This window comes from Mobula hypostoma, chromosome 3 (assembly GCF_963921235.1).
Source record: "Mobula hypostoma chromosome 3, sMobHyp1.1, whole genome shotgun sequence".
NCBI classification, from domain to species: Eukaryota; Metazoa; Chordata; class Chondrichthyes; order Myliobatiformes; family Myliobatidae; genus Mobula; species Mobula hypostoma.
Window position 1 is genome coordinate 177022999 of NC_086099.1, and position 26975 is coordinate 177049973.

General features: G+C 39.6%; 1 protein-coding gene across 7 annotated transcripts in view; it reads left to right on the forward strand.

Moving 5' to 3' along the window:
- The window catches only part of crot (carnitine O-octanoyltransferase), a 72452-nt gene that overhangs the window by 16252 nt on the left and 29225 nt on the right, over positions 1-26975 (forward strand). For all 7 annotated transcript variants that reach the window (XM_063044140.1, XM_063044135.1, XM_063044138.1 and 4 more), the window contains 4 exons: positions 4471-4652; positions 5352-5476; positions 10878-10986; positions 12847-12940. In XM_063044140.1, the coding sequence (XP_062900210.1) occupies positions 4471-4652; positions 5352-5476; positions 10878-10986; positions 12847-12940 (510 nt within the window). The remainder of the gene's footprint in view (positions 1-4470; positions 4653-5351; positions 5477-10877; positions 10987-12846; positions 12941-26975) is intronic.

Genomic DNA, 26975 nt, shown 5'->3' on the forward strand with positions numbered 1-26975 from the left:
GGTCGTTCTTCACTCCCTGCCACTTCGATACCCCCTCAGGATCTGCCACCTCAATTCAGCCAGTATCCAACCTTCCAAATTCAGCTTGGCTCTTAAATTAATCTTTCCTCGATTTCACCTTGCCTTGGCTGGCTCCGCCAAATCGAATTGACTCCAAGTCTGCTCCAGCAACTCCGGCCCGGATACACTGTAACTGTGCTGCCTCTCTAAAACCCCAGTCCACACTGCAAAATTGTGAGGTTATACTGGCATTTCAGCTCAACTGAAATAAAACAAAAAATACTAGAAATACTTCAATCGTCTAACCCACTCCAACTCCACCTCTGTTTTGAATCTTTTACTCTGCTTCAACAAATTCAGCATTGGCACAGGAACAATGGAAAAACTCTAACCAGGCTTTAGAACTTTGAGTTCTTTGAAGTTGTTAATGCTAATTAGCAACTCCAGCATCCAATGTTTTCCTCTCTTCTTTTATTGCTGGTCATTTATTCGCTAGTATTTATATCATCCTCATTTACCTGGCTCCTTCATCCCATTCATTGTTTGATCTTTATTGCTCTTCATCTTGTCACAGAGCTTCTCCTTTGTTCTCTCTTTCCCGCACTCCCATCTTTTTGTCTTCAAACCTTTCATAGTTTTTATGAGAAAACTGCGACCAAAATCATTAACTCTGTTATTAACCTCTGTTTACCAGAGCTCCATTTTATGTGCTATCACTGCCTGACACAAGTATTTGTAACATTTTGTTTTAAGCCACTTGCCTTATTTTTTATTAGCCTGCTAGATAATAAATGAAATCAGCAAGAATGGGCCTCACTGCCCTATGCTTTTCTGCTAAGTGATAGGTTGACATAATGGACTCTATTCCATCTATGATCTCGACCTGTACCATTGCAGTTTTGTCCAGATTTTACCTAATCTGTGGCTTTCTTCATCTTTAACAAATTTTCCCTTCTATCGCATGTACCAGCTGTGACACAAGTTAGTGAAAGTGCAAGTTGACAGAGGCCTGTCCTGCTTTTCCATCCAACTTCAAAATTTAAGAATAATGTTGTTCAAGGATTTGACCACAAGGAGCCTCTATCACAGCAACTAACTTTTATTTCGGCTTTTTCTTTTATATAGCATCAAATCAATTTTCTTTGGTATTGTGGAATCGTAGAACCCTCACCTTTTACTCTTACCCAGAAATAAGACCTGAGAAGAGAACCGAATTTATCTGAATCAGAATTGGCTTTTTTACCACTGTCTTTTATGACATGAAATTAGTTTTTTTCTGGCCGCAGTATAGTGCAAATGCATAAATTTCTATAAATTACAAGATAAGTAAATAGGTATTTTATTGATCCCAAAGGAAATTACAGTGTCACAGTAGCATTACAATTGCACAGCTATACAAATATTAGAAGAGAAGTAAGAAAAAATAAAATAAGTTACCTTAAAAATAAGATGTTATCTTTGACCTGTAAATTTTGTACAAGATTTCCAAATTCACACTGGTAAGATGTTAGTGCAAGAATTACTGTAATATAATACTTTAATAGGTGCACATTCACGCCGTCCAGTTAAGAAATGATGGTAGTATTCCACAGGGTGATCGTGATAGCAGGATATGGTTAACAGAGCTTAAATGGAGCTCTGGTAAACAGAGGTTAATAACAGTCTAACAGGAGGGGGGGTGGGGGGGTCATCACTTCCCCAGCTATAGGTTGACTCATTATAGAGCCTAACGGCCGAGGGTAAGAATGACCTCAGTTGTCTTAGTCTGTTGCTGAAAGTGCTCCTCTGTTTCTCACCCTCTGCATGCCACCTTGGCTGAACATTGTCCAGAATTGCCTGGATTTTCCAGAGGGTCCTTTGTTCTACCACTGCCTCCAATGTGACAAGTTTGACTCCTTTAACAGAGCCAGTCTTTCTATTCAATTTATTGAGCCTATTGGCTCAATTTATTGATGCCATTGTCTCTGCACATCAAGTAGAAGAATGTACTGGCAACAACAGACATGTGAAGGAGAGGCCTGCATACTCCAAAGGATCTCAGTCTCCTCAGGAAGTAGAGGCAACTCTGACCCGAGTTGTATACAGCTTCTGTGTTGGTACTCCACTCAAGTCTATCATCCTGGTGCACCCCCAGGTACTTGTAGGTCCTCACCACATTCACGGCCTCACCATCAATAGTAACAGGGAGCAGTACAGGTCTGAGCTTTCTAAAATCCATCACCATCTCCTTTGTCTTACTAATGTTGAGCTGCAGATGATTCAGTTTGCACCATTTGACAAAGTCCTCCACCTGGGACCTGTATTCATCCTCCTGTCCTCCCTCTTTTGGTTGTCCACCCAACTATTGCTGAGTCATCAGAGAACTTCTGCAGATAGCTTGACTCAGTGTTAAAAGAAGAGAGGAAAGTATTAGCATTAACAACTTCAAAAAACTCGAAGTTCTAAAGGCCTGGTTAGAGTTTTTCTATTGTTCCTTGTGCTAATGCTGAATTTTGTTGAAGCAGAGTAAGAGATTGAAAGAGGTGGAGAAGGAGTGGGTTAGACGATTGAAATATTTCTCAAAGTCCAAGGTATACAGGGTAAACGGGAAGGGAGCAAATACAGTCCCCTGTGGCGCCCCAGTGCTTTATAGCCATGTCTGCCATACAGCTCTGAAGCTACCTGTCTGGCAGACCTCTATCCAGGAGACAATGAAAGTGCCAACCTACATTGAACAGAGCTTTGCCCCCAGCAATGAGGGCTGTATGGTGTTGAGGGCGCTGGAGAAATCAGATCACATGATCCTCACAGTGCTGCCCTGCTTATCCAAATGGGAGTAGGCTCTGTTCAGCAGGTAGTGGACAGCATCATCAACTCCACTATGCTCCTGGTAGGCAAACTGCAGGGGATCAAGGGCTGTTCTGACCAGGGGTCAGAGGTGAGCTTGGACCAGCCTCTCTAGGGTCTTCATGAAGTGTGGGGTCAGGGCCGCTGGACGGTAGTCATTCAAGACTTTTGGTTGGCCTTTCTTGGGCACTGGGACCACACATGACGCTTTCCACACAGTTGGGACCCTTTCCAGGCTGATACTCAGATTGAAAATGTGCTGGAGAACTCCACACAGCAGCTCAGCACACTCCTTCAGGGCCTTGGGGTTCACCCCATCCAGTCCCAATGCTTTGCCATGCCTGAGCTTCCCCAGAGTCCTCCTCACCTGTGCAGTAGTGAAGGTGAGTTCTTGATGACTGGGGAGTTGGTGGAAGGTGGAGGCTGGGATAGGTGAAGTTCAGGACAGTAGCAGTTGGTATGTGGAGGTGTGGTTGGTAGGTGCAGGGGAAGTAGGGGGTGTAGTCAATGGTACCTGTAGTCTGTGTTCATCCACATACTGAATTAGAGGGGAGGCACTGGTGCTGAGGGAGCATTGGGTGCCTCGGCACCTGGACTGGTGTGCTGAAGGTGGTGTGAACAAGATGGCGATTGTCAAACCTGTTGAAGAATTGGTTTAATTCATTAGCCCATTCATGGCTGCATTCCAGGGCTCTGCAGCCAGGCTGATTGAAGCCAGTGATGTTCTTCATGCCGCTCCACCCCTCCCATTTGCTACTCTGCCCAAGCTTGTGCTCCAGCTCTCTCCTGTATTTCTCTTTAGCCACCTTGATCTTCTCCTTTAGCAATAGTGCAAATAGTGCAAAAAAAGGAATGGAGGTCGTGTTCATGGACCATTCAGAAATCTGATGACAGAGGGAAAGAAGCCGTTCCTGACCACTGAGTGTGGGTTTCAGGCTTTTTTACCTCCTCCCTGACAGTAGTAACAAGAAGAAGACACATCCAGGATGGTGAGGGTCCTTAATGATGGATGCCACCTTCTTGAGACATCGCTTCTTGAAGACGTCCTCAATGGTATTCAACCCTGTGCAGACTCTCGCAATCCTGTGTATTGGAACCTCCATACAAGCAGTCATCATGCATCTATAGAAATTTGCAAGTCTTTGATGAATACCAACTCTTCTCAGATTACTAATGAAGTAGAGCCACTAGCTTCCTTTATGATTACATCGTGATCCTTCAAGATAATGATGCCCAGGAACTTAAAGTTCCTCAAACATACTACCAATGACCCCTCAATAAGGACTGTTGTGTGTTTCCCTGACTTGCCCTTCCAGAAGTTCACAATCATTTTTTTTTTTGGTTCTTACTGCTATCGAGTGCAAAGTTGTTGTCACGCCATCACAACCTGCCAGTGTCTGACACATTTTTATTAATTATTAATATTTGCCTGTTATGTAATTTGAACAGTAAACTGATTGTCTTGTACAGTATATTGAATCTACAAGTAAAATAAATCTCAACAATATGGTATTCCTTCAGGTTCCTGTATGTTTTAGAAAAAGTCAACTGCAAACTGTAATTGATTTTACCAGTTTGTGTGAGTGCATTACAGTTTGGTGAATTTTAATGAATGACCATTCACTTTCCATGTCTTTTGATCAGCTTGAGGAATGGTGGCTAATCACTGGCTATTTGGAGGTCCGAATGCCATCAATGTTGAACGTAAACTTTGGAGGTCCTGCTCCTTACCTAGAACACTTCTGGATACCGAAAGAAGGGACTCAGCTTGAACGCACTGCAATAGTTGTTTATTACATGCTGCAGTTTTGGAATCTACTTAGGAAGTAAGATACACAGTAGAAAAATTAAAACATGTATTATATTGAGAAGTTCAGGACTGTCCTGTACAATCTTATTTTCTGTGGTGTGAATTAGGATACTGGAAAGTTCATTACAGTTTTAGGGTGGGTGAAAGAAAAATAAGGATAATTTTACAGGTGTAAAATTATACTTTTTGAAATCATGTTCTATATAGAATATTTTGGAGTTTGGTTAGATTACATTCAGATTTGCAAGTCCTGTTCTGGAGCTTATTGATCTTACTTTGTAGCTGGATCACTTAGTACATATTGATTGACTTTATTAGATTTTGTTCATCTAGTTTATTTAATTTTGGCTATCGCTCAATATAATACTCTGGTCATTAAGTTTACAGAAATTATCAATGGATATTTTATGTTACATTTGGAAAAAAAAAACACAATTCCAAAATAGCTTATTTTGTTACAAGAGATGTTATCTTTTATTGAATATATATCCTTGGCTGAAATATGATGAACAATATTGCATATTTATAATATCAAATTGATGTATATGAAAATTATTGTGTTACATATGACACTTATGAAATACATGGTTGTTGGGAGGTTATTTTGCACTGGTAGTGCTGCTAACACGACCCTCAAAGCAGGTTTTTTGTCATTGCAGTTGTTTATGTACATTTTGTATAAGCTGACTATGCTTTATTCTTTCTTATTCCTAAGGGAGTGCCTGGCTGTGCATAAAGCTGGTGGTGTGCCACTAGATATGGACCAATTTCGTATGTTATTCAATACCTGCAAAATTCCTGGAGTAACCAGAGATTCCCTTGTCAGCTATTTTAAAACAGGTACTTATTATGTTCAAAAACAAATGCAAAAACAGATATTTGGGTTCCTTACTAGTGTTTGTATGAGTCTGGTTTTCATGTATCTGGAGTCAGAAATTACATTCCAAGGCTTGGTGACATCTGGGCTTCGGATGCTTTCCCCCTGGAGCACACTGTACTTTTCCATGGTCTGTACCATAATGGACCATGAAGAAGGGAAAGCAGAGGAATAGGGTTGCCTATTCAGAGATGTTTAGAAAGTACCATTACTGATCTTCTAAAAGCTCATTAAAAGTACTTTAATTTAAAAGTGTTTTAATTTTTGAAAAAAACTATACTAATATAATTTAATTAATAATAATAACGTGGGCCTTTACTATCAAAAGTCACCTTCAGGATAATTCAGCTCATTAAAGTAGCAACTGGTGTCATGATTTCAAGGAATTTTAGGTGTTATTGTATTGTAATGTGACAAACTGAGAACAATAATTTGCCTAACATTCAATGGCACACTCAAAAATTAATCTTTAGTAATTGCTCAGGTACTCTTATCAAGTTGAAGTTCAGGTTCAGATTATTGTTATTCAACTGTACACAGGTATACCACCATGCAAAAAAAACGTTCTTCCAGACCAAGGTGAACAACACAGGTCTTTTAACCTGCACACATAACGTATAAAGTAATATTGCCACAAATGTTATCAAATAATAAGGTTCGTATACAACACAAGTTAAAAAGTAAACAGTATAACGCTACTGTGCTTCATATGTGATGGGACCATGGTGGTGGCAGGGAGTTCAGTAGTCTTACAGCCTGGGAGAAGAAGGAAAGAAGCGGTTTCTCATCCTAACAATTCTTGTCCTAATGCTATGATTCGTCCTGCCTGATGGTAGGGGTCAAAGTGATTGTTGGATGGATCATTGACAATGTTTATTACAAAAATATGCACATTCCATTAATTCCATAACTTCCATCCAAGTTCAAAGTAAATTTATTGTCAAAGTAATGTTATCATGTCCTTTCTTGAAATTCATTTTCTTGCAGGCATTTACCGAGAAAAAGAAATATAATAGAATTTATGAGAAATTATACATAAACAAAGACTGTCAAACAACCAGTGTGCAAAGAAAGACAAACTATGCAAATAAGAACAATATAATACTGAGAAAAGGAACACACACAAAATGCTGGTGGAACGCAGCAGGCTAGGCAACTTCTTTAGGAAGAAGTACAGTCAACATTTCGGGTCAAGACCCTTCGTCAGGACTACGGAAAAAAGAGTTAGTAAGAGATTTGAAAGTGGGAGGGGGAGGGGTAGACCTGAAATGATAGGAGAGGACAGGAGGGGGAGGGATGAAGCCAAGAGCTGGAAAATTGATTGGCAAAAGGGATACAAGGCTAGAGAAGGGGGAGGGTCATGGGACGGAAGGCCTTGGAAGAAAGAAAGGGGGAGGGGAACACCAGAGAAAGATGGAGAACAGATGAAGAGTTGTTGTGTGAGAGAGAGAGAGAGAGAGATAAATAAGGGATGGGCTAAGAACGGGAGGAGGGCCGTTAACAGAAGTTAGAGAAAGTAATGTTCACGCCATCAGGTTGGAGGCTACCCAGAAGGAATATAAAGTGTTGTTCCTCCAACCTAAGTGTGGCTTCATCTCTACAGTAGAGGAGGCCATAGATTGACATATGGGAATGGGATGTGGAATTAAAATGTGCAGCCACTGGGAGATCCTGCTTCCTCTGGCGGATAGAGCATAGGTGTTGAAGCGGTCTCCCAGTCTGCGTCGGGTCTCGCCAATATATAGAAGGCCACACCGGGAGCACTGGACACAGTATGTCACACCAGCAGACTCACAGGTGAAGTGTTGCCTCATCTGGAAGGACTGTCTGTGGCCCTGAATGGTGGTAAGGGAGGAAGTGTAAGGGCAGGTGTAGCACTTGTTCCGCTTACAAGGATAAGTGCCAGGAGGGAGATCGGTGGGAAGAGATGGGGGGGACGAATGGACAAGGAAGTCGCGTAGGGAGCGATCCCTGCAGAAAGCAGAAAGAAAGGGGGAGGGAAAGATGTGCTTGGTGGTTGGATCCTGTTGGAGATGGCGGAAGTTACGGAGAATTACATGTTGGACACGGAGGCTGGTGGGGTGATAGGTGAGGACAAGAGGAACCCTATCCCTCGTGGGGTGGTCGGAGGATGGGGTGAGAGCAGATGTGCGTGAAACGGGAGAGATGCAATTGAGGGCGGAGTTGATGCTGGAGGAAGAGAGGCCCCTTTCTTTAAAAAAGGAAGACATCTCCTTCATCCTGGAATGAAAAGCCTCATCCTGAGAGCAGATGCGGTGGAGACAGAGGAATTGAGAGAAGGGGATGGCATTTTCACAAGTAACAGGGTGGGAAGAGGAATAGTCCATGTAGCTGTGAGAGTCTGTGGGTTTATACTAGACCTCAGTAGATAAACTTTCTCCAGAGATAGAGACAGAGAGATCAAGGAAGGGGCGGGAGGTGTTGGAAATGGACCAGGTAAATTTGAGGGCAGAGTGGAAGTTGGAGGCAAAGTTGATGAAGTCAGCGAGCTCAGCATGCGTGCGGGAAGCAGCGCCAATGCAGTCGTCAATGTAGCGAAGAAAAAGTGGGGATGGATACCAGTATAGGCAATCGCCTCTGATCTGGGCTGACATTTATGTGCCGGGCAGCACCTAATTAATTAGCTTGTTTATTTCGGCTTTTTTTCTTAAAGATGTGCTGGGTGCCTCCTGGCTACCGCTGCATTCTCCGCAACCTGGCTACCGCTGCATTCTTTGCGAATCGATATCTGTCCGTGGCCCAGGGGTTGGGGTGGTGGGACATTGGGGTGTCACCTGTTCCCATCAGGGCAGGCAGGTCATCTTCTATGTCTGCCTGCCTCGATGTCGAAGGTCGAGATTCGTCCTCTGCTGTGCTGATGTGGAAGGCTTGCTTGACTACTTAGCCTCGTGCATTTTTAGATCATGCAGTTCTTTGTAAGGACTCAAACCATCCTGCAAATATGCCTTAAACCGACGAACCCTTCCAAAATTAAAGTTGTACTTTATCATTGCAGCGAAAATCTCACGCAGTTGCTTCACATTCAGTTCCTGGACAACTTCACTTTCGGTCCGTTCGCTACTGCATTCGGTTTTGATTGTTATCCTTTCCTCTTACAATTGCATCAGCTCTTCATCTATCAGTTCTTGGTCATGGGAGGCCAAAACCTCTTCAACATCATCTTCGTCAACTTCCATAAGCCAAACTCACTTTATCCTTACTTCGTTCACCACGATCGAAACGTTTAATTATGTCTAGTTTTACGCTAAGTGTAACATCCTTACGAGCTCTTTCAGGCTTTTCCAATACCTTAGCAATTATCTTGCTAACGGCTGCTCACAGGCACGTGTTTAAGCTGTTACGTACCCCGTAACTGGGTTGCCAAACCAGCAGAAATGGACCACTTAGTTGGAGTCTGGATTACTGGAACTAAGAAAGTTTTATTAAAGAAATAAGTATCACAGTACTCTAATCGTAAGGATATAAATACAATAGGTTAGCAATGATAAAACACACATGTACACAGAACTAGGATAATAGGAATCACTCAAGCTCTATCGCAGTCTAGGGGTAAAATGATCAGTCTCAAGTGACGCGGAGTTCGGTTCAGCTGAGTACAGTTCGCAGTAATCGCTGTTGTGCCGTTGGAGAGGGAGAGAGAGAGATAATATGCAAATTCTGATTCACACAGACCTCTGTTCTTCACAGTTAGCTTTCGGGCGAACCCTTTTATGTCTTCTGTGGTCACCGACTGTGACCCCTCCGTTCCGGATACAACCGTTCTTCCGCGGTGAACCCGGCACCCAGGCAAGGGCGGACACACACACCAGGTTCCCGCTGATCGTACCTTTTCACCCTGTGCGTCTATGGTCGGTTCCCGTGACCAGACCTCCAAACTCCCACCAACTTGTGGGGGCACACCGCTCTTCCAGGGTCTCGTTATCTCGTGATCTCGTGGTGTGTGTCTTGCCTTAGCGAACCTGTTCTTTTTATATCCCTGCTGGGGTATCGCCTGTCCATCAAACTTCAAACAGTTCAGGTTCAAAGCAACCGGTCTGTCAATACTCTTAATTGTGTTTCTTTCCCGTTACCTCTCTCTCCTCTCTCATTAACATTTTGAACGCTTCTCCATTGTCTCCCTTATCTCTCTCATCAGTATCAATCTTCTGATAACTTGGTTTTTCGTCACAAAGCAATGCCGGCTGGAATGCCGTTCCGAATCTGGGGGAGAGTGGCTGCTTGGGGCGCGCGCTGCTTTTTTTCGCGTGCTGTCTTTTTTCGTAACAGTTGAAACGCCTTCTGTTAGCGAAAACGGGTAACTAATGTAGGTCTTTCGTAACAGTGAGGTTTCGTAAAGCGAATGTTCGAAAAGCGGGGGACACCTGTACTGAGAACGTGAGTTATAAAGAATCCTTGAGACTGAGTCTAGTTTATAGAATCAAATCAGAGTAGTGTTGATTAAAGTTATGCACGCCAATTCAGGAGCCTGATAATTGTAGGGTAATAACTATTTCTAAACGTGGTGGTGTGGGGCTGAAAGCTTCTGTATCTTCTGCCTAAAGATAGTTGCAAGAAGAAGGGATGGCCTGGATAGTGGAGTTCTTTGATGATGGATGCTGCTTTCTTGTGGCAGCTCTCCGTGTAAATGTACTTAATGGTGGGGAGAGCCTGGGCTATGTAGCAAAAGTAAATTCAATAAAGCAAGTAAAGGCTTACAGATTTTCTTGGAATTTTGCAAGGACAAGTTCAGTCCATGAAGCTACAGAACAATATACAGACAAACTAGTTATGTCTCATTAAAACATAAGAAAAGGAAAATAAATGGTGAAAGTATGGTAGCTAGACCAGAATCCAGCTTGAAATCTTTAGCACTAGCTATGGATGTAATAACATTTACTCTAGGTTCTAAGAAAAGTTTCTATGGTATATTAAATCTCATATTTTTACTTCTCAGTAGTGTTAGAATATTAGATGGTGTTCCAGAAACAGAAATGAAAGCAAATTCCTTAATAGTCTTTTAAAAGGTTGTGGATCAATAGTTAAAAATATATAAACATATTAAACAGGAGTGGAGGGGGGAACATTAGGATTAAATGGATACTTTCAGAGAAATAAAGATTGATTGGTGGTTTGATGTACTAAAAAATTGAATGATTAGCATTAGCATTGCAAAAAAAAGTATTTTTAACAAAAATACTGAAGAATCTATCTACTTCTAAGCTCTTTGCACACTCAGCTCTTGTCCCCTGTTGTAATATGCTGGCTGTAAACCATAACACTGCGGATTATGCTCTTATGAATACAGCAATGTTTATTTTGTTGGTACTTTTTAGTGCTTAAACTGGTTCTTTTATCTCCATGTAGAAGCTGAAGGTCCATGCCCCTCCCATTTAGTGGTCCTTTGTCACGGTCGAGCCTTTGTCTTTGATACCCTGTTTGACCATCAAATCCTTACACCGCCAGAGTTTTTCAGGTAGTTATTTACTCTTTCTTATTAACCCATAGATGTTTAACCATTATATTATAGATTTTCCTTCAACCTTTGTAATGGAAAGAAAGTTAATTATTTGAAAAATCCGTTGTATTTCTTCTTGGTCTGTGGTATGGCATTTAATACATGCTTAGATCAAACTACTTTTACGATTAATTCAATTGTAGCACTCTTAGAGTTGGAACACTCTAAACTAAACTAAATTCAAACTAAAGCCCAAACTAAATTCATGGTCAAATATTAATTCATGTTTGTATAATTCAATGTTTGTAGTTAGTTGATTATTAATTTAGGTAACTGAGTGCTGAGGGCTCCATATGGTAACTAGACTGTTTATTTGTATCATTTGCTCATTTTTGTCTGCTCATATAGGCAGTAAGTAGAAGCTATTGCTTCAAAGCTGTTAGGTAGTTTACAGCAGGATTGTTGTGTATTTACAAATTCCAAATTTTTAAATATGAAGAGCCAATGGATCCAGTGATGTTCATCTTTACGTGAATGAACAGTGAAATATTCTGCCCTCTGTTGCATATTATGTATTCTCCCTATCCTGCTATCAGCTTTGCATTTGTGGTGCCACCATCACCAGCAATCATTCTTCTCCTTGTCTAATAGGACACAGTTGAAAGTAGCATTGTAAACCAGTCATTTTTATCTTGCTGTTCTTCCTCCCATCACAAAGAAATACTTTTACACTCAGCATGTCCTGGTGATAGTGCAGATAAAATATGCTACTCAGAATGGGCACTACATTTTTCCCGAAATTTAATGCCACAATATTAATCTGTCATCTACAGTGCTTCACAATTTTTACTTCATGATTATTGCATTGACAGATTGTATCATTTAAAATGATTGGTGGAGGGTCAGGTATTGGGGAAACAGGTAGGATGCAGAAGGACTTATTCAGATTAGGAGAATGGGCAAGAAGGTGGCAAATGAAATACAATGTTGGAAAATGCTTGGTCATGCACTTTGGTAGTAGAAATAAATATGCGGACTGATTTCTAAATGGGGAGATTTCTAAATCTGAGATGCAGAGGGACTTGGGAGCCCTTGTGCAGAACACCCTGAAGGTTAACTTGCAGGTTGATTCGGTGGTGAGGAAGGCAAATGCCATGTTAGCATTCAGTTCAAGAGGTCTAGAATACAAGAGCAAGGATGTGATGCTGAGGCTTTATAAGGTACTGTTGAGGCCTCACCTTGAGTATTGCAAGCAGTTTTGGGCCCCTCATCTTAGAAGAGATGGGCTGGCATTGGAGAGGGTCCAGAGGAGGTTCACAATGATGATTCCAGGAATGAAAGGGGTATCATGCAAGGAACGTTTGATGGCTCTGGGCCTGTACTCACTGGAATTCAGAAGGATGAGGGGGGACCTCATTGAAACCTTTTGAATGTTGAAAGGCCTAGATAGTAGATTTGGAAGGATGTTTCCCATGGTGGGAGAGTCTAGGACAGGAAAGCAGAGCCTCAGGATAGAGGGGCGCCCTTTCAAAACAGAGATGCGTAGAAATTTCTTTAGCCAAAGGGTGATGAATTTGTGGAATTTGTTGCCACATGCAGCTGTGGAGTCCAGGTCGTTGAGTGTATTTAAGGCAGAGATTGATAGGTTCTTGATTGGACATGGCATCAAAGGTCAGGAACTGGGGTTGAGGAGAAGATTTAAAAAAAAATATATCAACCATGATTGAGTGGTGGAGCAGACTCAATGGGCCAGATGGCCTAATTCTGCTCCTATGTCTTATGGTCTTAAAATATTTAATTGAACTGAATATTGATGGTTCCATGTGGTAACTAAACTGTTTATAAGTATTTCTTGCTCATTTTTGTCTGTTCATGTAGACAACTCACTTATATCAGGGAACGATGCAACAGCGAACCAGAAGGGCCAGGTGTATCTGCATTAACTGCTGAGGACAGAACACGGTGGGCAAAGGTATGTAGTTAGAGCTGATCTCTGCTACTGTTGTGAAAGCTACTAAGACTAATTTTGTTCAGAGAATACTGTACTGTGCGACGGTTTTAGGTCCACGTAGAAAAATTCTGTAAAATGATGATTTCAAAAATAATGAAAAGTTTCTGGTGTAAGTATGAAAAAAATTACTGTAAAGAGCAGTAGACAGTAAAACACTAAATCTAATCAATATTTGGTGTGAATCCTCTTTGCCTTTAAATCTGCATCATTTCTCCCTTGGGTATACTGTTGTGCAGCTTTATAAGAAACTGACTAGTTGATTGTTCCAAGTACCATGGAGAACTTGCCACTGTTCTTCTGCAGACTTTGGCTGCCTTACTTGTAATCTCAGATAGTCATGTGGAGATGTGGAGACCATACCATCTGAAACCATATTAAAAATCTAGGGTGCCTAGGACTTTTGCACAGTATTGTAAATGGATCGGGCCATTCAGTACTTAATTTTCAATCCAAATTCCTGACAAATGGTGCCAGAGAGGGGTGACAGCTTGTGTGCAGCTCCCAATAGAATCAACAAATACTGTGTTTTGAAACTACTACAGCTGAGATCTACAGTCACAGACACTGCAGTAAGTAAAATTGTTTCAAACTGTTTGAAAGAACGAATGATCTCCAGACCTGACAGATTCAAGATATCCAATGTCTTAGGAAGCAACTGCCTGAGAGGACTCCAGGTTAGGCTGAAATTCAGGGCTCTAAGCCTCCCCCCTACTCCATCAATACAGCTCAAACACCATGTATAAGTTGACAGATGACACACAGTTGTTGGCAAATTCTCAGATGGCGACAGGAAGGCATACAAGACTAACGTGGTTTGACTGGTTGAGTGGTGTCACAACAGCACCTTGCACTCAATGTCAACAAGACAAAGAAATCGATTGTGGACTTAAGGAAGAGGAAATCAGGCGAACACATACTAATCCTCATTGAGAGGTGAACGGTGGAAAGAATAAGCAGTTTTAAGTTCCTAAGCATCAATATCTCGGAGACTGTTGGAAATTTCAAAAGATGTACGGTGAAGAGCATTCTGACTTGTTGCATGACAGCTTTGTTAGGAGGTTCCAATGCAGAGGATCACAAGAGGCTGCAGGGGGATGTAGAGTCAGCCAGCTCCATTATGTAACTCAGCGGTCCCCAACCACCGGGCACCAGGCCGCGAGGAAACGATACGAGTCAGCTGCACCTTTCCTCATTCCCTGTCACGCACTGTTGAACTTGAACATAGGGTTGCCAATTGTCCCATATTTGCCGGGACATCCCGTATATTGGGCTAAATTGGTTTGTCCCATACGGGACCGCCCTCGTCCCGTATTTCCCCAGCTAAGGTAGAGTGTTCCTATGAAACATTTCGTGCCGAAATGGCATGAAGCAAAGAAGCAATTACCATTAATTTATATGGGAAAAAATTTTGAGCGTTCCCAGACCCAAAAAATAACCTACAGAGGCCCAGGTTCTGTAACTTATCAATCAGGATTGTGGGAATGATGGTGTTAAATGCTGAGCTATAGTCAATGAACAGCATCCTGTATTGTGTTGTCCAGGTTGTCTAAGGCCACGTGAAGAGCCGTTGAGATTGCGACTGTCATAGACCAATTGTGGCGATGGGCAAACTGCAGTGGGTCCAGGTCCTTCCTGAGGCAGGAGTTCAATCTAGTCATGACCAACTTCTCAAAGCATTTCATCACTGTCTATGTGAGTGCTACCGGTTGATGGTCGTTAAGGCAGCCCACATTATTCTTCTTTGGCAATGGTGTAATTGTTGCCTTTTTGAAGCAAGTGGGAACTTCCGCCTGTAGCAGTGAGGGGTTGAAAATGTCCTTGAGGGGGACTTCCGGGTCATCAAGGGAATGGCGGCGTAAGGAAAAGGTCTCTCGACAAAAAAGAAGGTAAACTGCCCCAAAATCGAATTTAGACAAATACTTAATATTGCATAACTATATTAATAAAAGGGGCAAGGATGATGTCTAAGAACAAGAATAAAAAGTCCGCTTCGAAGGCTGATAAACATAAAGAGATGCAGCAAGGCGACAGGCCTAGCTCCCCCACGGCGAGCCAGGACGGAGATAATGAGGGGGAATCGGTGACTCTGTCTTTGATTCTCGGAGAGATTCGCGAGTTCCGACAAGATAACAGCAAACAGCTGGAAGATATTAAAGGAGAAATAGTAAAAACTAACTCGCGGATAGATGAAGCCGAAGCGAGGATTGTTGGAATTGAAGAGAAGCTACAAAACGCCGAGGAAGTGATAGCAGAAATGCTGAAGCTACAAGACCAGCTCCAGTGGAAACTAATAGATCAAGAAGGCCGCTCGAGAAGGGAAAATGTGAGGATCTACGGAGTTCCCGAAGGAACCGAAGGTAAACCCGGATTGATGATTCCCTTCGTGGAGAAGCTGCTTAGAGAGAACCTTGATATACCGGCTGCAAAAGACCTACAGATAGAAAGGGCTCACTGCGCGTTGGCACCACAGCCTATGGCAGGCGCCCAGCCCAGATCGATTCTGATCAGATTTCTCAGTTACAGAACGAAGGAAGAGGTGTTTAAAAGAGCATGGCAAAAGAAAGGTTTCATGTGGAACAACTGCAAAATCAGTTTAGACCACGACTACGCACCGGGGATTCTTGCCAGACGGAAGGAATATACGGAAACACGGAGAGTCCTGAAGGAAAACAACATCAGATTCCAGACCCTGTATCCAGCTCGGCTGAGAGTCTTTTACGACGAAGGGACAAAAACTTACGCTACGGTGGAGGAGGCAACGTTGGACCTGGCGGACCGGGGACTACCTATTAAAGTTATCACCCAACCGGAGTCGCTACTGGAGAGGATTCGGCAGAAGTCGTGGCAGCTTGTGGGGCGAGGACGCTCCACTCGAACCAGAGTGTCAAACTACAAGGAAAAGCTGCAAATATTCAGACGCGAATGTACAGAGAATACAGATTAATTAAGAGAAATGACTGAAAAGAGTAAATCGGACTTAAAAGTAAAATGAAAACTGGTAACTGAAAATAAACTAGGCAGAATAACTTGAATGATAGCAATATGGTCGAGACATAAATAGGAGAAAATTCTCTATGATTATTCAAACTGCTGAGGGCCCTCTAACACAGGGTGAAGATAGAGGTTATCCCTCTGAACTGAGGTGGGTCGGTGCTCAGGCCTCACTGTGGGAAGTCGGGAAAAATTTTCAAATGTTATACGTTCAGAAATGTCTAGGGTGTGGTTATATGTCTTGGTTTACTGTTGAGAAGGGATTGCTTACTGTTTGGTTAGAAAAGGAGAGTGCTTTTTTTGTACTAGAGAAAAATGCAAACTGAATTGGTAAAAATAATTTCCTATAATGTTAATGGGGTTTTGAATCCAATTAAAAGAAATAAGATTATGTCTAAATTGAAAAAAGAGAGGGCACAAATAGCTTTCCTCCAGGAAACACATATGAGCCAATCTGAACATGGAAAATTAAAAAGAATGGGCTTTAAGCATGTATTTTATTCATCATATAAATTGAGTCACAAAAGAGGGGTAGCTATTTTAATATCAAGTACTCTTAATTATGAACATATTTCAGAGACTAGAGACAAAGAAGGACGGTTTGTAAAAATCACAGGAAGAATAGAAGGTACAGAAATAACATTGCTGAATGTTTATGCTCCTCCAGGTAGTGAATGGTCATTTTATAGACACATTTTTGACCTAATGGTCAGTTCTCGAGGGGTAGTAATTTGTGGAGGGGATTTTAATATTAGATTAAATCCTATATTAGATTCTTCAAGAATAGTTACTCAGAATAAACCTCTGACTCGGAAAGTGAATTCATTGATGGAGGAGTTGGGAATTATAGATGTCTGGAGGGAATTACACCCTACTAGTAAAGATTATACATATTACTCTTTCCCTCATTCAGCCTATTCAAGGATAGACTATTTCTTTATCTTTAATACAGATAGACTCAGGATAAAAAACTGTAATATTGCAACAATTGATCTGTCGGATCATAGCCCAGTCTCTATGTCTCTAATCCTGGAAAGGAAAATGAGGAAAACACTATGGAGGCTAAACTCACATATACTCAATAACCCGAAAGTAATGGAGAGATTAAGGGGAGAAATCAAAGAATATCTAGACCTTAATGACACGGGAGAAACATCACCAGTGATTTTATGGGATACATTGAAAGCTGTACTGAGAGGGAAAATTATTTCCATTACTACTCACATGAAAAAAATCAATGCACAAAAATTAGCAGACCTTCAAGGAAAATTAAAACAACTTCAAGTTGTAGATAGCAACAAAAGTAATTCAAATCGAAAACAGGAAATTAGGAAATTGCAAAGTGAAATTGATGATATTTATACGTTGGAAACTCAAAGAAATTTTCTTTACCTGAGACAAAAGAATTATGAAGTAGGAGGTAAATCAGCTAGATTATTAGCATATAAATTACGAAAACAACAAGCAGACAATACAATTCATAAAATAAAGAATCCAAAGACAAAGCTTGTGGAGAGTACAATAGGGAAAATTCAAGAGAGTTTTGAAACAGATTATCGAGAGCTGTACTCCCAACCCCGGGCCCCCAATGAGCCCTATATAGACAGTGTATTGAATTTTTTAGATCTACCTAAACTTACAGATTTACAAAATGAAAGTTTATTAGAACCAGTAACTGTCAAAGAACTGAACGTGGCCATCTCTAGGTTAAAGGCTGGAAAGTCCCCGGGTTCTGATGGGTTTACCTCAAAGTGGTACAAGTCCCTGAAGACACAGTTAGCCCCACTACTACTTAACACCTTTAATTGGATCTTGCAGAGAGGAGAAACTCCACCTTCCTGGAGAGAAGCGATTATTTCAGTTATTCCTAAAGAGGGTAAAGATAAACTAGAATGTGGCAATTATCGGCCAATTAGTGTTCTTAATTTAGATTACAAACTATTTACATCTATATTAGCGCGCAGATTGGAAAAGCTTTTACCTGGCCTAATCCATTTAGACCAGACTGGATTTATTCAACAAAGACAAACACAGGACAACATAAGGAGAACTCTGCACATATTAGAACAGGTTAATAAGAACGAGACAGAGACAATGGTAGTAGGATTGGATGCTGAGAAAGCTTTTGATTCGGTTAGTTGGGCATTCCTATACAGAGTGTTAGGAAGATTCGGCTTTCAAGAAAGGTTTATTAAAGTAATTCAGACTCTATATGACAGCCCTACAGCCCGAATTAAGATAAATGGGGACCTCTCTGACTCCTTCATTTTAGAGAGAGGCACTAGACAGGGATGCCCAATTTCTCCTCTCCTTTTTGCGCTATATATTGAACCCCTTGCCCAACTAATAAGACAGAGCGAAATCGTAAAAGGTATCAAGGTGGCAGGGATTGAACAGAAAGTGGCGTTATTCGCAGATGATGTTTTGGTCTATCTGAGTGAACCAGAGAAATCATTTATAGGATTGTTTACACTGTTGGATGACTTTGGGAAAATATCAGGTTATAAAATAAATGTAAAGAAAACGCAGGTTATGTCCCTAAATTATACACCATCCAAAAAATTGCAGGATACATACGATCTTAAGTGGGAAGCTAAATCATTAAAATATTTAGGAATAACCCTGCCGAAGGATCTTTCAACACTGTCACAGGTAAATTATGGGCCATTAATCTCAGAGATAAAAGCAGATATGCATAGATGGAATCTTATCCCCTTTTTAAGTTTAAATTCAAGGATAAATACTATAAAAATGAATATTCTTCCTCAGTTATTATATCTTTTCCGTACTTTACCAGTGGAGGTGGATGATAATCAATTCAGGGAATGGGACAAATGGATTTCCCGCTTCATTTGGCAAGGAAGGAAACCTAGAATTCGATATAACACCTTACAGTTAGGGAAGGAAGGAGGAGGTATGGTTCTTCCTTGCCTGAGAAATTATTTTTATGCCTCACAGATAACCCCTCTGTTATATTGGTGTAATAGGGAATATAAGGCTAGATGGAAGGAAATAGAATTTGGATTAGTTGACAGTTTTCCTCTTCAGGCCTCAATAGCTGACAAAGGATTGATGGCCCAGTTGGAAAAATTTAATAATGCTTGGATAAATCTTACATTAAAAGTATGGCAGAAGGTGGTTAATTCATGCGGAATTAATAACATGTTAAAACTCTTTAGATGGTGTGCATATGATACCGAATTCCTTCCCAACAGAGGAGATAAAAGATTTGAGCTATGGATAAAGAAAGGTCTTACAACCTACCTCTCATTTATAGATAAAAGAGTATTACAAAGTTTCCAAATCCTGCAGGACAAACATGGCCTAGAACATAATGACTTTTTTAGGTACCTTCAAATACGAAACTATGTTAACCAGAGTTGTAGATATACAGACCTATCAACAGTAGAATTAGAATTTTTCAAGATTCTGAATTCGGCTTGCAGTTCAATACCTAGTAAATCAGTTTCTCGCCTATATAATGCACTCTCCCATGCTAAAAATGTAAATACACTGTATATTAAAGAGAAGTGGGAGAAAGAAGTGGGGTTGGTACTTTCAGAGGAGGCTTGGGGGAAAATCTGCAGCTTTCAATGGTCCTCGACTAATTCTTTGACTTGGAGAGAACATTGTTGGAAAAACATTATAAGATACTTCAAGACCCCATATCAGGAAAAATATAAAGATACAAATGTGATGTGTTGGAGAAGGTGCGGCTCCAAGGAGGCAAATCATTTTCATATTTTCTGGGATTGCCCTAAATTAAGTCTATTTTGGGAAGGTATTCATAGAACATTAGTTAAGCTACTTAGGTCCCAGATACCTCTGAACTTTGAGACGCTCTATTTGGGGCATGTATTGTTCCTTGAACAGAAGGAAGATATAAAGTTGCTGCAGGCCCTCTTTAGCGGCAAGTAAGAAATCAATCACTAGAAAATGGCTAAATCCAATACCACCTACATTAGAAGATTGGTACGAAATTATCTTGGAAATATTTAAAATGGAAAAGTTGACTTACTCCCTGAGAACTCAAAAAGAAACATTTTATCAAATCTGGAATAAATGGATTGAATATATAACCCCAATGCGAGCAGACTTTAGATGACTCTCCTAATGATTTATATTGCTCTTCTCATCAACACAGTAATATTGCTAACGTAAGCACCCCTAGTCTAAATGTTTGTTTTTTTTTGGAAAATAGAGAATTAACACAAGTAAAGGGAAAGATTTGGGAAAGGGATAAAAAAAAAAGAAAAAATTAAGTAAATAAGTACACAGGGATTGGATAATTATGTCTGCGGGCAGGAACAAGCACGAACAAATTGGGATATAAACACCTACAATGGTTACAATGGTTGGTATATAGGCTTGTATGCAACATTTTGGACCAGTGGAAATGGTCCAGAAGGGTTGTATGGAAACTATTATTACCATTTTTCTTAACAACTAATTTCATTACTTAGCCTAATAGGTTAGATTTACCACAGCACATAATTATCTATTTAAATGTTTATTTTCCTTTTATATCATCTCAATGTGTACTTAAGAATGTATAAATAATTGTAGTTTTATACATATAAAAAAATGGAAAAGGTTATATGTGTGAAAAAAGTACATGATAATTGTGAATTCCTTATCCAAATAAAAATAAAATTAAAAAAAAAAGAAAATGTCCTTGAATACTCCCGCCAGTTGGTTGGCACAAGTTTTCAGAGCCTTACCTGGTACTCCGTCAGGACCTTCCACCTTGCAAGGGTTCACCATCTTAATTTCACTTTTTAGTTTTAGTTTATATTTTGGGTGAGCCTGGTAAAGCTGCTTTAATTTCTCGGTTTTGGGTTGGCCAAATTCAGAAACTGAGTCAAGGATCGATGGCCATTTCTGCTCCCTGAAAAACAGTGGAGTTCTAGGTGGGTCTTGAACGCACAAAAAAGGACAGCTGTGCTACTCGTTTCTTCAATGGTAGCTCACAAGTTGGCTCTAGGTTGTTAGTACAGTGTTACTGTAGCCATCCTGTAAATATACTTTCACTTTGTATCCTCCATTTCCTATAAAATACATAATTTAATCACAAAGATGAATCAGCTCTTAAGGTAAATAATGAAATTTGCATCAGACTCATCTGTGTTTTATCACTTTGCTGCATCTGTACTGAAAGTTTGGGTTCTTTGCAGTTACTGGTCTTTACTTTGAATTTTCACTGTTTGAAAAGGAAGCGCAAGTATTAACAAATAGTTTTAAGTGATAGAATCAAATTCTATTGTACTTAATTTTTTCCCTCCTAAATGCCTGCAAGAAAATGAATCCCAGGGTGGTATATGGTGACATACATACTTTGATAATCAGTTGACTTCGAACTTTGAAATCACAGGCAAAATTAATTGTATTTTTATTTCCTTTACGTAGAGTCATTGGACGATACAGCATGGGTACAGACCCTTTGGCCCAACAAGTTCTTGTTGCCCACACAGCTTGTCCCAATTTTCTGCGTTTAGCCCATATCTCTCCAAGCCCAGCCCCTCCATGTACCTATCCAAGTGCTTCTGAATTGATATTATTTACCTGCCTCTGCCACTTCTTGCAGCTTATTGCATAAACTCAGCTCCCACTGTATAAAAATGTTGCTTCTCAGGTACTGCTTAAATGGGCAGCACAGTAGCACCGCAGCTAGTGTAATGCAGTTTTCAGTGCCAAGGACCCAGGTTCAGTTCCACTGCTGTCTGACATCAGTGCAGCAGATTTGAACTGGTAATTTAATTGGTAGTTGGTGCCTGTTTTAAGTACCTTCATGGCCAAACGTAACTTAAATAAATCTGATTTTTATAAATGTACTTTACCTTCAGTTTTGTGAAATCAATAGTTTTGCTATCTCTATGTGATGTTGTTATTTTATACTCTATTCTTGGTTGGTGCAACTGTAACGAAACCCAATTTCCCTCAGGATCAATAAAGTATGACTATGACTATTTTGTGACAAATTTACGAGACCTTTAGTTTAGTTGCTCCTTGTTTTCTGTGAACTAGAAACATAGAAAACATACAGCACAATATAGGCCCTTCGGCCCACAAAGCTGTGCCGACCATGTCCTTACCTTAGAACTGCCTAGGCTTTACCCATAGCCCTCTATTTTTCTAGGCTTCATGTACCCACCCAAGAGTCTCTTAAAAAAACCCTGTCATTTCCGCCTCCACCACTGCCGCCGGCAGCCCACTTCACACACTCACCACTCTGCGTAAAAAAAAACTTACCCCTGATATCTCCTCTGTACCTACTTCCAAGCTCCTTAAAACTATGCCCTCTTGTGCTAGCCATTTCAGCCCTGGGGAAAAGCCTCTGACTATCCACACGATCAACGCCTCTCATTATCTTGTACACCTCTATCAAGTCACCTCTCATCCTCCATCGCTCTAAGGAGGAAAGACCGAGTTCACTCAACCTATTCTCATAAGGCATGCTCCCCAATCCAGGCAGCATCCTTGTAAATCTCCCCTACACCCTTTCTATGGTTTCCACGTCCTTCCTAAAATGAGGCGACCAGAACTGAGCACAGTACTCCAAGTGGGGTCTGACCAGGGTCCTATATAGCTGCAACAATACCTCTCAGCTCCTAAACTCAATCCCACACTGATGAAGGCCAACTGATGTATGCCTTCTTAACCACAGAGTCAACCTGCGTAGCAGCTTTGAGTGTCCAAGATCCCTCTGATCCTCCACACTGCCAAGAGTCTTACCACTAATGCTATATTCTGCCATCATATTTGACCAACCAAAATGAACCACCTCACACTTATCTGGGTTGAACTTCAGCTGCCACTTCTCAGCCCAGATATGCATCCTATCAATGTCCCATTGTAACCTCTGATAGTCCTCCACACTATCCACAACACCCCCAACCTTTGTGTCATCAGCAAATTTACTAATCCATCTTCCACTTCCTCATCCAGGTCATTTATAAAAATCATGAAGAGTAGGGGTCCCGGAACAGATCCCTGAGGCACACCACCGGTCACCAGCCTCCATTCTGAATATGACCCGTCTGCAACCACTCTTTGCCTTCTGTGGGCAAGCCAGTTCAGGATCCACAAAGCAACGTCCCCTTGGATCCCATACCTCCTTAGTTTCTCAATAAGCCTTGCATGGGGTACCTTATCAAATGCCTTGCTAAAATCCATATACACTACATCTACGGCTCTACCTTCATCAATATACTTAGTCACATCCTCAAAAAATTCAATCAGACTCATAAGGCACGACCTGCGTTTCACAAAGCCAGGCTGACTATTCCTAATCATATTATGCCTCCCCAAATGTTCATAAATCCTGCCTTTCAGGATCTTCTCCATCAACACCAACCACTGAAGTAAGACTCACTGGCCTATAATTTCCTGGGCTATCCCTACTCTCTTTTTTTTGTAATATAATTTTTATTGAATTTTCAAAAAGAATACATGAAAAAAAAGAATCTACCCTCCTCCCTCCCCTTAACCCTCCCCCCTCCCCCATATATATAGTCCTACCTAAAAAGAAAGAAAAAGAAAAAAAAGAAAAGAACCGCCTGGGTATTGGAAGGTTTCCACATGCTCCATGGGATTCAAAATGAATTTGGTATAATTATTCGTTACTTTCCCCAAGTGACCAAAGTCTTTATCGGAGCAGTTAAATATGCCATCCTATCTTTTGTAAATAAGGGCGCCAAATATTCAAAAATGTTACATATTTATCTCTTAAATTATAAGTAATTTTTTCAAGTGGAATAGAACTAGCCATTTCATTATTCCAACGATCCATACTTAAATACGAATCAGATTTCCAAGTAACTGCTATAGTCTTCTTAGCTACTGCCAATGCAATTTTTATAAATTCTTTCTGATATTTATTCAATTTAAGTTTCGGTTTTATCCCTTCAATATCACCTCATAAAAATAATACAGGGTTATGTGGAAGTTGAATTGCAGTAATTTGTTCCAATAAGATTCTTAAATTTATCCAAAAGGGTTGAATTTTAAAACAAGACCAAGTAGAATGTAAAAAAGTACCAATTCCTTGATTACACCGAAAACATTTATCAGATAGATTTGAATTTAATCTATTTATTTTTTGCGGTGTAATATATAATTGATGTAAAAAATTATATTGTACTAATCTAAGTCGAACGTTTATTGTATTTGTCATACTGTCAAGACAAAGTCTTGACCAATTTATTTCATCAATAATAATATTCAGATCTGTTTCCCATTTTTGCTTTGACTTATGGGTTCCTTGTTTAATTGTCTGTTCTTGAATCAAATTATACATATAAGAAATAATTTTTTTAATTTTCCCTTTTTGAATTATAATTTCAATTTCATTAGGTTTTGGCAAAAACATTGTTTGACCCAGCTTACCTTTTAAGTAAGCCCTTAATTGAAAGTAACAAAAGAAAGTATTATTAGATATTTTATATTTATCCTTTAATTGTTCAAATGACATCAATATACCTCGTTCAAAACAATCTCCTATACATTTAAGCAACATACATCAAAGTTGCTGGTGAACGCAGCAGGCCAAGCAGCATCTATAGGAAGAGGCGCAGTCGACGTTTCAGGCCGAGACCCTTCGTCAGGACTAACTGAAGGTTAGTCCTGACGAAGGGTCTCGGCCTGAAACGTCGACTGCGCCTCTTCCTATAGATGCTGCTTGGCCTGCTGCGTTCACCAGCAACTTTGATGTATGTTGCTTGAATTTCCAGCATCTGCAGAATTCCTGTTGTTTCCTATACATTTAATCCCTTTTTGGTACCAATTATATAAAAGTTGATTGTCCATTGTAAAAGGAATAAGTCTGTTTTGGAACAAAGGTCTCCTTGCTAATAGAGATTTCTGTGTTTCATTATCAACATTTATCTTATTCCATAGATCAATCAAATGTGTTAATATAGGAGATTCTTTCTTTTCCCGTATCAATTTAGATTCCCATTTATATATAAAATCTTCAGGTCTATTTTCTCCTATCTTGTCTAGTTCTATTTTAATCCATGCTGGTTTTCGATCATTGAAGAAAGATGCAATAAATCTAAGTTGATTTGCTTTATAATAGTTTTTAAAGTTTGGAAGTTGTAACCCTCCTAACCCAAATTTACATGTCAATTTTTCCAATGATATTCTTGACATTTCACCTTTCCAAAGAAATTTTCTCACACATTTATTTAACTCTTGAAAAAATTTCTGTGGCAATTGTATTGGTAATGTTTGAAACAAATACTGTAATCTAGGAAATATATTCATTTTTACAACATTGACTTTACCTACTAATGTTATTGGTAATATCATCCATTTGTCAAGATCTTCTTGAATTTTTTTCAATAGTGGTAAATAATTAAATTTATATAAATTCTTTAGATCATTATCAAGTCTTATACCTAAATATTTTATACCATTTACCGGCCATCTAAATTGGGTTACTAATCAACATTGACTATAGTCTCCTTTAGTAAGAGGTAAAATTTCACTTTTATCCCAATTTATTTTGTAACCTGATACCTTCCCATATTCGTCCAATCTAGAAGATAATTTATGTAACGAATGTTGTGGATTTGTTAAATAGATCAAAACATCATCGGCAAAAAGATTAATTTTATATTCCTCCTGATTAACTCTAAAGCCCATAATATCTGGATCAATTCTAATTAGTTCTGCTAATGGCTCTATCGCCAATACAAATAAAGCAGGTGATAGTGGACAACCTTGTCTAGTTGACCTTTTTAACTGGAATGGTGTTGAAATTTGAGAGTTTGTCACCACCTTAGCTTTAGGGTTAGAATTTAAAGTCTTAATCCAATTTATAAAAGATGTTCCTAACCCGTATTTTTCTAGTACTTTAAATAAAAAATCCCATTCTAATCTATCAAATGCTTTTTCTGCATCCAAAGCTACTACTATACTCTTCTCATCCCTTTTTTGTGCCAAATGAATTATATTGAGTAGCCGAGTTACATTACCTGCCAATTGTCTATTTTTAATAAATCCTGTTTGATCCATATGTATTAATTTTGGTAAATATTTAGATAATCTATTCGATAAAATTTTTGCTATTATTTTATAATCCGTATTCAATAAAGAAATAGGCCTATATGATAACAACAGGAATTCTGCAGATGCTGGAAATTCAAGCAACATACATCAAAGTTGCTGGTGAACGCAGCAGGCCAAGCAGCATCTATAGGAAGAGGTGCAGTCGACGTTTCAGGCCGAGACCTATATGATGCTGGTTTCATAGGATCTCTGTCTTTTTTTGGCAATACTGTTACAATCGCTGTTGAAAAAGATTCTGGAAGTTTATGTATTTTTTCTGCTTGACGTATTAGTTCCATAAAAAGAGGAAATAATAAATCTTTAAATTTTTTATAAAATTCAGATGGAAAACCATCTTCTCCTGGAGATTTATTACTTTGGAGTGATCCTAAAGCTTCTTCAACTTCTTTTAATGTAAAAGGCATATCTAATCCCTTCTGTTCTTCCAAATTCAATTTTGGAAGAGAAACTTGTGATAAAAACCTTTCTATCTCATTAACATCATTTTGGGATTCTGATTGATGTAATTCAGAATAGAAATTTTTTAAAGTTTCATTTATTTCAAGAGGTTTATAAGATATTTTATTTGCCCTTGTTCTAATTGCATTTATTGTTTTGGAAGCTTGTTCTGTTTTCAACTGCCAGGCAAGAATTTTATGTGCTCTCTCACCTAACTCATAATACCTTTGTTTAGTTCTTATAATTGCTTTTTCCGTTCTATATGTCTGAAGCGTATTATATTGTAACTTCTTATTGACAAGTTGTTTTCGTTTTTCTTCTGACATATATCTTTGAGATTCTTTTTCTATTTTTGTAATCTCTTTTTCCAATGATCTAGTTCTGCCATATATACTTTCTTAATTTTAGACGTATAACTTATTATCTGGCCCCTAAGATATGCTTTCATCGCATCCCATGATATAAATTTATTATCCACTGAATGAAAATTTGTATC